Here is a 14,299-nt window from a genome sequence, read left to right on the forward strand (position 1 = left end):
TGTGTATTTATTTAAATTTCCTGATGTTCCTATGACAATCCTTATTTGAAAAGAATTGAATAATGTTTTAATGATTCATGCAAGCTAGAAGTGATGGCACTTTAAAACTCCATAAGTAGCAGACTAGAAATATTAAATATTTATGTTTGCACGGCACAGAACTCAACCCAAATCCAATTAGTTTTATGGATGCTAGAAGCTCACATTTCATACACGTAACTGTGCCTTTGAACTTTTAAATGACATTCTCTGTTAAACACATTTTAATGAATACATTCAGTCATGGTTTTCTATTTTAAAAAAAGAATTCTAACAAAATGTATGAATTTCAGTATTATCCTCTCAGTCATTCCTGATTTAATACAAACTCATCAAGAAAAGCTGCTAGAGGCATTTAAAAAAATAGTTCACATGAACGATATGTGACAAAAGATGGAATGTTACATTTTAATAATGGAAAAAATCTTTAAAAGTCACTTAAAATTTACATTTGATTTCTTATGTTTATTTGCAAATGAAATATTTTTCTAGAAGGGAGTTTAAAGTGCTAACTTTCCTTTCTCAAAACACTTTCCTTTTTTCATTTAGAAACTTCTAAATGTAAGTTTTAGGGAGAGATTTAAGTCCTATCAAAACACAAATGGAATAGGATTTGATTAACTTCTGACCAACGAGTCTAGATATGTTTAAAAATGAACATGTTCACACAAGTTTTCAATGTAAATAAATGCAAGTTGTCTAGCTGACCTGAATGCTCATATATTAAGGCCACTGAAAAAGTTGAAAATGATAAAATATTTTTGTACATAAGCATAATTTACTTAGTAAAGATTTTACAAATATAAACTCTCACTCATCTTAAAATAAAACTAAAGAGTGTAGACCAAATCAGTTGTATTTTAGAAACGGAAGAAGAAATGACTTAGCTTAGACAATAAATGGGCAGAACCATTTCTCCAATAAAAGGGCTGTCCTGGGCATTTCCTCCCTTTCCTGAAGAGTGTGGGTGGAGTGACTCATCCATAAAGATACTGCTGCATTCTTGGGCCAAGACACCATGCAGCCTGTTTTTCACATAGAGTAGATTTCTAAGAAACAGGAATTTTGCCCCCCTACATCTTGAAATGTTCTGACAATATGATTTAGAAAACTTCTTCAATATGAACACTTTCTAAAATGTTTTAGTGTAATTATGGGTATTGCTGGAGAAAATGTAGAGGATTTGCGGTAATAGAATGGGCCTGGTTGGTGGCTTGCTTCTCTGGTCAGTTCCTCTTCAACAGCAAGTCTAGTCAAAGGACCTCGATCACCATCTAGAGGGAGAATGCACTGTCCCTTTAAGAATGCAGAACAAATGGAGCACAACAAACACTATATAGCTTTTCTCTGGGCAACATCAGTTTTCCCTGTGTATAGTGAAATAGGTATTCCACAAAGAGTGCAATGAATACACGCTGACTTCAAGCAATGCTTAGAAACCTATTCTTTCTCTTTATGAACTCTTTCTAAGTATTTGGTATTATTTAGTTTCATCATATCCCTTTTGCTCCCAGAAGTGGAGATCTTGCTAAAGTGTTACATATTGGGAAATGAAGTCCAAATTTTAAAAAGTATCACTTATTTGAATTCAGAGATCAGTTTTAAATTTCAACAAAAGATAATGCTAATAAATAAAGAAGCAGTCAGGGAGTCAGGTCAGCTACAATGCATGTGGTCTGGCTACTGCTGCTAACTGCCATTAGGAAGATGAAACTTTCCTTGGAGCCACAGAGGAACACTTACTGTGTACATCCAGACTTGAAAGTTAAATTATTTTTAGTGAGTATAAATATTTGGTGCTTCAAGAGCTACCTTCACGTTGAATGTGATATCCTCCATGACGTACACGCGTTCAGGAAATGCCTTAGCCACCTCCTCCACGCTGTTGAAATATTGCACTGGCTCCTTTATATCTCGGTCTTGTTCCAGCAGCTTGAATTGCCCTAAAACACATGATAAACAGAAGAGATCTGAGATGTTTATGCTGGACTGCTGTTACCACGGCAACTGCATCCTCTCTCTTTACTCCAGCCTTTCTTTGTCAAAGATTCCTGTTTATCATTAATTTTTTTTAAGAAAGTCATTACAGCAGGTTCCATTAAACTAGAAGAAAGATAGATAGATATAAATATATTTTAAAATCAGCTTAAAAGTGAAAACAAATGCAATCTTTTTGTTTATATTCAGTTTATTCCCAGATGTCCAAAATCAAACTGAATGAATGCTTACCTGCTGTTTGATCTCAAAGTGAAAACTCACTTCATTATAAATAGTTGTTTTTAACAGTAAGTTAAACTGTGGAGTTACCTTGCCCATTGGTTGTAATTTACAGTTTACATTCTAAAACCAGAAGCCCTGGGAGAGCTAACTTTTTAAAATTAGTATTTAAATTTTTTTTGCAAATAGAACAAAATGATATAATGGATCTCTGGCTTTCACAGAACTCATATTCTTGATTGCAACAATAGGCAGGTAATGTCTAGGGCTCATGAGCTGCTGAAATGTGTGATGCCGCTAAGCTGTCTGGTGAGCTTCCTCCCAACCACTGAGCCCACCGGCCATTCAGCCTCCGGAGCTCCACGTGGCTCCCTTCTTTCTTTTTACTGCTGTATATGAAATTCATGTGAGTAGACCATATCATGGTCTCTACAATTGACAGGATTTATGAAGAACTTTGAACATATTCCTAAAATATCAAGGCTGTATCATGTTGTTACACATTTTCAGTATCTGTGACACTGCTGTAACATTTGAGAGGAACTGTTTTCAGTTTTGAATAAAAGGCCATATGCAATCATGTCAGGAATACAGTGTTTCCTAGTAGTTATTTTCTGAATCCTGGCTACAATATAATACTCTAGAAACTTAAAAGGAATTACAGACTATCATGGGGCAGATCTCTGAGGCAGAAACAGGAAAACTTTCATTCATATTCTCAATACAGTTTTTTTTTTTGCCTTTAAAGTTTTTTTTTTTTTTTAAATTGTACTTTAGGTTCTGGGGTACATGTGCAGATCAGGCAGGATTGTTGCATAGGTACAAACATGGCAACGTGGTTTGCTGCCTCCACCCCTCCATCACCTGTATCTGGCATTTCTCCCCATGTTATCCCTCCCCAACCTCCCTACCCCCTGCTGTCCCTCTCCTAGTCCCCCTCAACAGACCCAGTGTGTTATGCTCCCCTCCCTGTGTCCATGTCTTCTCATTGTCCAACACCTGCCTATGAGTGAGATCATGCTGTGTTTGATTTTCTGTTCTTCTGTCAGTCTGCTGAGAATGACTGTTTCCAGGTTCATCCATTTCCCTACAAAGGACATGAACCCATCGTTTTTTGTGGCTGCATAGTATTCCATGGTGTATATGTGCCATATTTTCCTTGTCCAGTCTATCACTGATGGGCATTTGGGTTGGTTCCAGGTCTTTGCTATTGTAAACAGTGCCATAATGAACGTACGCTCAACACAGTTTTTTAGCATCGACTAGGTGGAGGCATTATTCTAAATGCTGGTGATCCATCAATTAATGGAATTAACACAAACCTCTGTCCTCCCAAAGCTTACATTCCAGCAGGAGATGGATAATATAATACATGAGTAAGTGTATACCATGGCAGAAAGTGAGAAGTACTATAAAAATAGGGCAGGGTGTGGGGGATGGAAAGTGGAGGGAGACCAGTTGGTATTGTTGAGACGATGTCCTTTGGTGTAGGTTAGGGGGGTGTCATGCTTGATAGTTGTGGGTGGAGGCCTCAGAATTGTAAGATGAGGCAATAGCCTGCCCAGGGTGGGTACCTGCCTGGTGTGCTGCCACTGTGGCTCAAGTGGGGTTAAGGGAAGAGGGAAAAGAAAGAGCAGTAACAGGTGGTCAGACTGTATATGGCTTTTAAAGAATTGTACTCTTCACCTGAGTGGAATGGGGATTTGAGTAGAGAGGAGGTGATCTAACCAAGGCTACCAAAGGATCCCTCCAGCTGCCATGTTGAGAAGACCATAAAGGTACAAGGCACAGAGGCAGCGACACCAGGTAGAAGACTCCTACAATGATTCAGGTATGTCATGGCAGGGGTTGGGAAGTGGTAAGGACTCTGGCCTGAGCGACTGAAGGAACAGAGCTGACATTGGCCAAGATGGAGTAGGTTTGGAGGGTGAAGGGAGGATCAGGAGTTCAGTCTGGATACATAAGTCTGAGATGTCTATTGGACATGCAAACAGAGATGTTCAAAAAGGTCTTAGACACAGAAGTGTGGAGGTCAGGAGAGAAATCTGGCTGGAAATAATAAATCTTGCAGTCATCAGCATACAGATGGTATTTGAAGCCATGACATTTTGATAATGATGACCATGGGCTTGAGTGCGGACAGACAAGAGTTCTAAGTTTTGAGTCCTGGAGACTGAGAAGGACTGGCCAGGGGAGTGAGAGGAAAACCAAGAGGGGTACATCCAAGAAGCCAGGTGATCTGATTCCTCCCATGAGTATGGAGGGGGTGGCAAATACTGCTGATGAGACAGTGAAATGAGGAATGCAAACCACGTGATTCAGCGACTACTTAATTGAGGAATTCAACAAGAGCAGCAGAAGAGCTGGGCTAAAAGCTTGGCTGAACTGGATTGAAGAAAGCCTGGGAAGAGAGAAACAAGAAATAATAAGAATGGGAACCAGGTGATATTTTGGGAGTTTAGCTATAAAATAGAGAAGGGAAATGAAACAGAGGCTACTGAGAGGAAGTCACAGTGAGATGTAGGGAATGTTTTTATTTTCTCTTAGTATGATGTGAGAAGAAACAAGCATGCTTGGATGCTGATGGGAATCACCAGCAGAGGGAGACAAGACGATGACAGGAGGAATGATTGGAACCCAACCATTGAGCAGGCAGAAAAGGTGCATCTGATGCTGAAATGGAAGAACTGTCTTCAGACAGGAGCACAGGCCATTCATTTCCAGCCCCAAGAGATGAAGCAGTGGAAGCTTCCAATTTTTCCAGCCAAAGTTGGAAGGCATCAGTTGAGAATAAGGTTGAGAGAGGAGGTGTTAGAAGGTTAAGGAAAGAGGAGAAGGTTGTTAGAAAGTCCAATCAGAGTGAACAACATAATATGACTGCTGGGCAGCATTTTTTAAGTTCCTACATGAGGTTCACGGTCATTAATTAAAAGTAAAACCACAGAGTATGGTTGTGTTTTTGTCCAGCCAAGGTCAGATGCACAGAGGCTGGCACAAAGTAGCCAGAGATGCAGATTCAGCCAGAGCTGAGACTGCCAAGTGAACATGAGAAGTGAGAGGTGCAAAGGAGTCAGGATGTTACAGGGAGAAATTATGCCACCTGGACATGGACCCTAAGCTGGATAAAATGGGCACAAGACCCTGGGTGGCAGGGAAGTGGGTCCAGGAAAAACATAGTGAGATCAATGGACCACGAATTTTGATGGAGTTGATTTTTGGACCGTAGAGGGAGTGAGCTCAAAAGCCATGCAGAGGAGAGAAGTCAGTGCATGCAGTTGAAAAAATGGAAGGATGGAATTGGTGATGATGTGGTCTAAGGAATGACCATGTCTGTTAAAGGTTGAGATGGCAAACAGCTAAAGGATTGAGAAGCCCAAAGGTATTAAAAGAATCAGATTTCCAAGAATAATCCTCCTTGATAAGTAGAGGAGTCTTTCTGGAGAGAGTAACAGTGAGCCAGGAACTAAAATGATGGCACAATGAGGACAGAATACTAGGCTTGGTAGATAACTAACAATGATGGGGTTGTGGGTCATACAGACTGATGAACAAGAGTTTTAAATCCTGATGCACAAGCAGTTTAAAGCCAAGAGTTTTTTTTTTTTTTTTTTTTTTTGAGACGGAGTTTTGCTCTTGTTACCCAGGCTGGAGTGCAATGGCACGATCTCGGCTCATCGCAACCTCCACCTCCTGGGTTCACGCAATTCTCCTGCCTCAGCATCTGGAGTAGCTGGATTACAGGCACACACCATGCCCAGCTAATTTTTTGTATTTTTAGTAGAGACGGGGTTTCACCATGTTGACCAGGATGGTCTCGATCTCTTGACCTCGTGATCCACCCACCTCGGCCTCCCAAAGTGCTGGGATAAAGCCAAGAGTTTTTAGGGAACAGCGGAATGGAATGGTAAAGGTGATGAGGAAGAATAAAGAGACCACTTACACTCCTCTTCTTTGGGGCAAGAAATACAGTTGCCACCTGAAAGGGCTTCTCTCAGGGATGCAAATTTGGGTTTAACAAGATAAAAGTAATTTTAGAGAAGGCTTTAAGGATAGGTGTTTTGCTGGTGATGAACCATGATGGGGGGGCCCCATCCTCAGATAACCACTATTCTACTATCTACTGCTATGAAAATTCTAGATTCCACATATGAGCAGGAGAGTTGACTTTCTGTGCCTGACTGATTTCAGTTAACATAACATCCTCCAGGTTCATTCATGTTGCCACAAATAACAGCATTTCATTATTTCTTATGGCTGAATTTTCAGGAGTAAGAGGTGAGTGATAAGGACAGAACAAAGGATGACCCTAGACATGATGGAACAGCTCATATACCATGTAGAAATATATAGGGGTATGAATAATATATTTGAATATACAGTATGAATATGGTAAAGTACATATTTTTAAACAAAAAATAACAAGTTTTTTTTAAAAGGGCAGTTTAAAAATAATATTTAAACAAATTCTGTCACCAGTTAACTTTTCATTTGTCTGTATTCATACCTGGTCCATGCACAAATTCATAGCAATTATGGTTTACCTACAGGTTTATACCATGCTCTTGCCCACTGAGTGGACCATTTCCCCATACAATGACACCTATGTCTGTAAAGCATTTCATAATTGATTTAACTGTTTTTCCACTCTTATATGATTAGTCTGAGTCAGATAACTGCCTAATTTAAATGCAGACTCTGCCACTTTCAAGTTTTGTGGTGTTGGCAAGTTACAAATCCGCCTGAGCCTTGTTTCCTCACCTGTAAAATGCGGACAATTCAAGGGCTGTCCTGAGGATTAAATGAGATGATGCATCCGAAGTATTTAGCACGAGTGACCATTCAGCAACTCCTAGCTTCTATTCCTCTTCTCAAGATGCACAAAGATTGTCTTTTCTTGGCTCACCTTTTGAGACAGAGTCTGTGTTGCCCAGGTGGGAGTGCAGAGGCACAGTCAACCTCTACCTCCTGGGTTCAAGTGACTCGTCTGCCTCGCCTCAGCCTCCCAAAGTGCTGGCATTACAGGCATGAGCCACCATGCCCAGCCTGAGCTCACCTTTTTAAGGATACATTTTCTAAAGTCAGATGATTAGATCAGAGGGTACTGCACAATTCCTTGTGTTTAATAGGCATGGCTTTATTGCTTTCCAAAATATTTGAACCAACCTACGTTTCCACCAGTGGCCTAGGTGCACCCTGGATGGATCACAATCTTGCCAGGACCAAGTGTTTTTTTTTTAGTTAGATAATTCAATGGTTATTAAGTAGCATCTATTTCCTGCATTAATTTGCATTTCTTTGAAGATCAGTGAAGTTAAACATTTGAATTTTTCTTGGGCAAACAAAAGATTGTATACATTTATAACACATATATTTGATGGAGCCTATTTCTTTTACCTTTTATAGACAAATATCCAAGAGGCTATTGGATATTTCTGCTTATGAGTCTCAGCACCAACTTAGGGGAGCACAATGCCTCATACACAGTAGGTAGTTAGTAAATGTTTATTGACTAAAAGGCAGAAAATCACTTTAGTCCTGGAATTGGCAGACAGTGAAACAATACATTAGTAATGCAGGTTTTCAAAATTATAATAAAAGGTGAATTACATTACTATGTACAAGGTTTGTTTCTTAACGTGGATGAATGTCTTCATTAGTCAGAGAAAGCAAGCGTTATTATCACCCTACTTAAAAATCATGAACAAAATATACTTTTTAAGGACCAATCCAATGAAAGAATACATTATATATGTACTTGAAATTGTCTTCCAAGATGAAACAGACAACCCTTCAGTTTTGGGATATGATATACTGGGAGTAAAATTCATTGTCGGCAGGAGCCGAGGTGGGTGGATCACGAGGTCAAGAGATCAAGACCATCCTGGTCAACATGGTGAAACCCTGTCTCTACTAAAAATACAAAAAATTAGCTGGGCATGGTGGCACGTGCCTGTAATTCCAGCTACTCAGGAGGCTGAGGCAGGAGAATTGCCTGAACTCAGGAGGTGGAGGTTGCGGTGAGCCGAGATCGTGCCATTGCACTCTAGCCTGGGTAACAAGAGCGAAACTCCGTCTCAAAAAAAAAAAAAAAAAAATCTATAAGTCCTTTTGGTTGAAATATCCAGAACTATTTAACAGAGATAACAGATATTTGCCAAAATTTCCAATGATCTGTAATTGTAATTTGTAATTTTCCAATGTGTTTAAGAAAAGAAATTATAGATTAGTAATACAATCACAATTGAAGCTATCATTAAGCCAGGTATACTTTCATGAGAACCTGCAGTGGCATCTTCTCAAGAGTGTTTAATAAGTTTAATTTATTGTAAGTTTATGATCAATATTTCAGAAAAATATTCTCAAGATGCAGGGATTCGTATGTATGCCAAACCCTCATTGAGTAGTCTATAGATGCTCAATCTCTGAGGTAAGGGGTTTACCTGAAAGTATCATGCCTGTAATCGACTCCATTCTGTCCCTTCAGAAATGCACTCACAGGTCAAGGATGCATCACTGCACCCTAATATATCAAACATTACACTATAGACTAGTGCTATCTAGGAGAAATATAACAAGCCACATGTGAAAATTTCTAATAGCTACATTTAAAGAGGTAAAATTAAGTAACACATTTTATTTAAACAAATACATCTAAATTCAATATAAACATCATTAATGACATATTTTATATATATGCTTTTGCATTAAGTCTTTTAAATTTGGTGTATGTTTTACACCTAGGGACCACCTCAGTTCAGACTAGCTACATTTCAAATGCTCAACAGCTCCATGTGGCTATTGATTGTCATACTGAATAGTCAGTGCAGGTCTAGAATATTTCTGCATTCCCTAAAAACTGTGATTGCAGGTACTGTTCAAGTCCTTAAATAAAGATTATGTGATAGAAACCTCTTAGGGAAAAAGATGTATTTTTTGAAAAGAATGTTTCTTCTCATGAAATAAGAAGTTACTTTGGAATTCCTATTTTCATTTTGGCCCCATTTGCCATGAGTGCTGATATTCTGGCTTAAATAACAGAGTCTTGGTTTCCTGATATAACTACCTTTATCCCCTTGTCTTCCAACTTGGGTTCTTGTTCTTTAATTATTTTATATTGTGGCTGTTATCTTGTACTATCAGCAGCCTCAAACATATTTTGGCATATAGAACAAATGAATAATCACTTCTGGTATAGTCACAGGCTCCATATTAAGCTGCACAGTCACCTGTGTTTTGTCATCTTGTTGGACAGGAAGACTTCAGAGTCACATACACATGGGAGCACGTACCAGAAACTCTACTGAGAATGATTAACGCACACAGATAAGAGAAGAAGGAAAAAAAAAAGCCTAACAAACAGCTAAATATGACCAAATGCTACAACTTTGAACATTTACACATATAGTATATTGGATGAAGAGGTTCCTTCCATTCATTCTTCTAATTGTTGAGTGAATACCCATTGTCAGAAAATCTCTCTCTTCTCTTTTCCATAGTGTTTCAGATTGTCCTGGAAGATTTTAATTTACAAAGTTGTGTATATATATTTTAAACGTTCTCCTGTGATATTAAATTACTGAAAACCAAATACTACTTTACTTCTTTATTTTATTTTCTTTTTGAGACAAGATCTGGCTCTATTGCCCAGACTAGATGGAATGTAGTGGTACCATCTTGGCTCACTGGCTCCCAGACTCAAGCCATCCTCCCACCTCAGCCTCCCAAGTAGGTGGGACTTTAGACACATGCCATCACACCCAACTAATTTTTTTATTTTTTGTAGAGATAGGGTTTTGCCATGTTGCCCAGGCCGGGTCTCGAATTTGTGAGCTTCAGCAATCCGCCCACCTCAGCCTCCCAAAGTGCTGAGATTACGGGTGTGAGCCACCACACTCGGTCCTACTTTGCATTTCTTGCACCCCACAAATGTTTTTAAAACAGAAATAGCTAAAACCTATCAAATATTTTCTTAAAATAATGTTCAAACACTAGGTCACAATACACATGCGGCTTCCTATTGCAGGAGCTGGCAAACTTGTTCTGTAAATATTTTAGGTTTCATAAGCTAACAGACTCTATCCACATCTACTCAACTCTGGCCATGTAGTGCAAAATCAGCCATAGACAATAAACAAGTAAATAAGAGCATCTGTGCTCCAAAAACTTTATTTACGAAAACAGGTCACAGTGTGCTGACCTCTGACCTGCTGGAAGGAGTGGAAAGTACAGGTGAGGGCAGGGGCGAGACAAGGCATTAGGAGTGAAAATGGGCCAGGCACGGTGGTTCATGCCTGTAATCCCAGCACTTTGGCAGGCCGAAGAGGGTGGATCACTAGAGGCTAGGAGTTCGACCAACCTGACCAACATGGTGAAACCTTGTCTCTACTAAAAATACAAAAATTAGCTGGGAGTGTGGCACATGCTTGTGATTCCAGCTACTCGGGAGGCTGAGGCAGGAGAATCGCTTGAACCCAGGAGGAACAGATTGTGGTGAGCTGAGATTGTATCACTGCATTCCATTCCAGCCTGGGTGACAGAACTCTGTTTTTTTTTTTTTTTTTTTTTTTAAAAAGACCAGTCCTTTTATTGCATACCACTGAACAGTCATACCAGGGTCTCTTGTAAGGTACCTGAAATCACCTTCTAAGTTGCCCAAATTCGTCTTTGAATGACAGTTTTCCCTTTAAATAAGAGTCTAACATCAACAAGTATAAGCTGTAGAAGTGGACTTATATTAAAAAAAAATAATGTAAATAACCAGCAAACATGAAGGCCTACATTTTCTCACTGTGTTTTGCAAGATAAAATTTCTACAAACTTTTACTTCACTTCTATTTATTTATTTTTTAAATAAAAGAATGTAACATTCTCAGATTAGTCAACATCAAGTACTCTGGGAAAAATGCTGAGTATTATTACTCCCTCCTCTGTGATTGCTGTGGCCTGAAAATTGGAACTTGTTGGAGGCAAATCTTGGAGACAATCTAAAGAGTTAAGAGCCAGTTTCCTGCCAAAAGTGAAATCAATTTACATGACACATATTCCCACAATCCCCATATGGAGGAACTAATTTTTTAACAGACCATTTCACAAATAACAGAGTCTTTGTGCCACCAAATAAAAACATTTGGAGATTGTTGAAACATCTGTTCTAAGATGTTACTGTCAAACTCTGTTCTTGAAAGGGAGGAAGCTGCATTGTCATTCAGGAGCTTTGATGATTTCATAAAGATGTCTCCATTCTAAGAGCTCTTCCATCTGCAGGCCCCTGAAACTTCCAGGAACATGTTCAACACCAATGTCATGCTCACTGATTATGGTTTAAATAAATTTAAGGTAATATTTAAAAGGCAAAGATGGATGCTATACTTCATGATGTATTTCTAAAACTGTATTTCATAACAGACATTATGAAATAACCATCTTCTAGAAAATACCCATTTTGTGTGTGCCCCTCAAGATGACTACAGTGAGTTACTTCAGAATGGATAATGCATCAGCTAAGATGCTCCAAATCCTTCCTTCACCTAAGTTCATCATCTGTATGAGGCCGAAGGGACTTAACTTCACTCTTCTTTACTTAGAGGGAAAGGTCACTTATCAGAAATGAAAAGTAGAAACAGATTTTGCTAATTAAGAAAAGAGCAACAATGCTGAGATATGAGGAAGTAACAGGGAGGCTTAGAGGTGGTCAAATTCTGGTCTGTCCGGTTTGCTTCTGGTTGGGAAGTTAGGGTCAGTGGGAATTCCATTCTGTGCCACTGGTGAAGATGCGGCTCCCCATGATGTGTGCCTCACTGTTTGCCATCACCACTGGCAGTGAGCACAGCCTGTGGTGGGCGCTCTTTTGCAGCTATGGTTTTACCGTCTGCCATCCCTTTAGCACGGCAGTCTACTTTACGTGTCAAACAAAAAGAAATGAAATGGGAGTTGAAGCCCACAGTCTATCTGTGGACCCACAATTCAAGTGAGCAACATTCTGTTGTCATCTCCTCCATGACTGGGAGCAGAAAAATGTTGCTGAAACCAGCCCCAAAATGATAAAGTAGAAAAGAAAACAAGAGCAATGGAAATGGCACCAGAACACCAAAGAAACCTAAAAGTGGCAAATGTGAGGGAAAAGGTTAAGAAAAGGGAAGCCTGGAAGGTTGAAAATGCCATAAAGGGGAGGGCCCAGTCTGTGATTCAGTGTGGTACCTCCAGCATCATACCACACATTGCATCAAGTAGGTGCTCATTAAATAGTGAATGAATAAACTTTTCTTCTCTTGCCTTTTTCAGACAGGCCACAGACAAAGTTAGATGGTTTCAAGTCAACTGTACAAGTGAAATCCATTTGAAATGCTCAAATAACTGCCCTTCAAACAACTGGGCCATGTCCAAATGTGAAGAGATGAGCAATTCTCAAGTGACAGAAACAACTAGCCAGTTGCCATTTTTCAATAAGTTAAGAAACCTGGGTAGGAATGTGGACTTATGAACAATACCAAAGTTCAAGCACACTCTTGTATTTTAACCTTATGTATGCATATAAGCTAGAGTTTCTGTAGGATTAAAATGCAAAAGTAAGATTGCCCCATAAAAGATATGCAACACCTCATTTTGTATGGCACCAACCAATATATATTGCCTTTTTAAACTTTATATAAATGTTCACTTCCACTAAGTGTATGAAACCTCATTTATCAAAACCCTGCATCAACAGTAAATGCGACTTCACTTCTCTTTCCTTAAGGTGAAGACTTGTAAAGATTACCTAACATATGTACGTGCCAAAAAATTAAAATAGTGCTAATGGGTATTGGGTGAAAAAGTAAGTCTCCCTCCCAATCTTATCCTCGGATCTTCTTGCTGAAGCAGCTGCTATAGTCTCTTGTACATCTGTCCAGAGGCAGTATCTGATACAGTCTATACACATAATGCCACTCTTTTCAAAACAAATGGTTACATTCTGTACAGTTATTCCATCACTGCATAAAAATCTGTCTCATTTTTAAAAGAACTGCACATTATTTCATCCCACGCATATACCATAACTAATTTAACCACTCTGCTATTGATGGACACCCACATTTATTCCAATCTTTTGCAGCCACAGTGATACTGAAGTTAAATATGCTTGTCCTGAAGGCTTTGAGTACTTAATCCATGTACATTGGTGGGAAAATGCCTAAATGAAGAATTGCTGAGCCAAAGGGTAAATGCATTTTTGCATTTTTATTCTTGATACATACTGTCAAACTAAGAGGTCAGTGTCCACTTATCTTCCTACAATAATGTGTTTCCTCGTGCTTTTCCTAATAGTTCATTACCAAACTTGAAAAAATTATCACTGCCAATCCAATAGGTGAAAAATAGTATCCCATTGCGATTTTAACTGTTTTTCTTATTATAAAGGATAAAATTATTTTTATAAGTTATTTGTATTTCATATTCTGTGACTTTTCATTTTCTTATTCCCAATCTTTGAAATTCCTGATCTTAATCATAGTCTTAATGATAAAAACAAAAACTTGAAATTCTACAACATGGCATTCCATATTCTAAAATCCGATTCCCTATCACTTCTAGTTAGGTCCTAAAATTACTTTTCGTGGCAGAGGAAGTGGAAGTGGAGTTGGGGGAAGGGATGTATAAGGAACTAGTCTCAATACAAAGTCTCAAGACATATAGCACAGAGAATTGGAATTAAAACCAAAGAAAAGATGGCATCAATCAAAAATAATGAACTATACCATAGATAATTTGTGGCTATTTCTTTTTCTTTCTTTCTTTTTTTTTTTTTTGAGACAGAATTTTGCTCTTTTTACCCAGGCTGGAGTGCAATGGCGCAATCTCGGCTCACCGCAACCTCCGCCTCCTGGGTTCAAGCAATTCTCCTGCCTCAGCCTCCAGAGTAGCTGGGACTATAGGTGGGCGCCACCATGCCCAGCTAATTTTTGTGTTTTTAGTAGAGACGGGGTTTCACCATGTCGACCAGGATGGTCTCGATCTCTTGACCTCGTGATCCACCTGCCTCGGCCTCCCAAAGTGCTGGGATTAT

The 14,299-nt window shown here is 39.1% G+C and overlaps 1 protein-coding gene across 2 annotated transcripts in view; it reads right to left on the minus strand.

Moving 5' to 3' along the window:
* Positions 1-14,299, minus strand: part of GAREM1 (GRB2 associated regulator of MAPK1 subtype 1) — a 201,176-nt gene that overhangs the window by 45,287 nt on the left and 141,590 nt on the right. For both annotated transcript variants that reach the window (XM_008979663.5, XM_002757156.6), the window contains exon 3: positions 1,852-1,982. In XM_008979663.5, coding sequence (XP_008977911.1) covers positions 1,852-1,982 — 131 coding nt within the window. The remainder of the gene's footprint in view (positions 1-1,851; positions 1,983-14,299) is intronic.

The sequence above is a fragment of the Callithrix jacchus genome, chromosome 13 (assembly GCF_049354715.1).
Source record: "Callithrix jacchus isolate 240 chromosome 13, calJac240_pri, whole genome shotgun sequence".
Classification (NCBI taxonomy): Eukaryota; Metazoa; Chordata; class Mammalia; order Primates; family Cebidae; genus Callithrix; species Callithrix jacchus.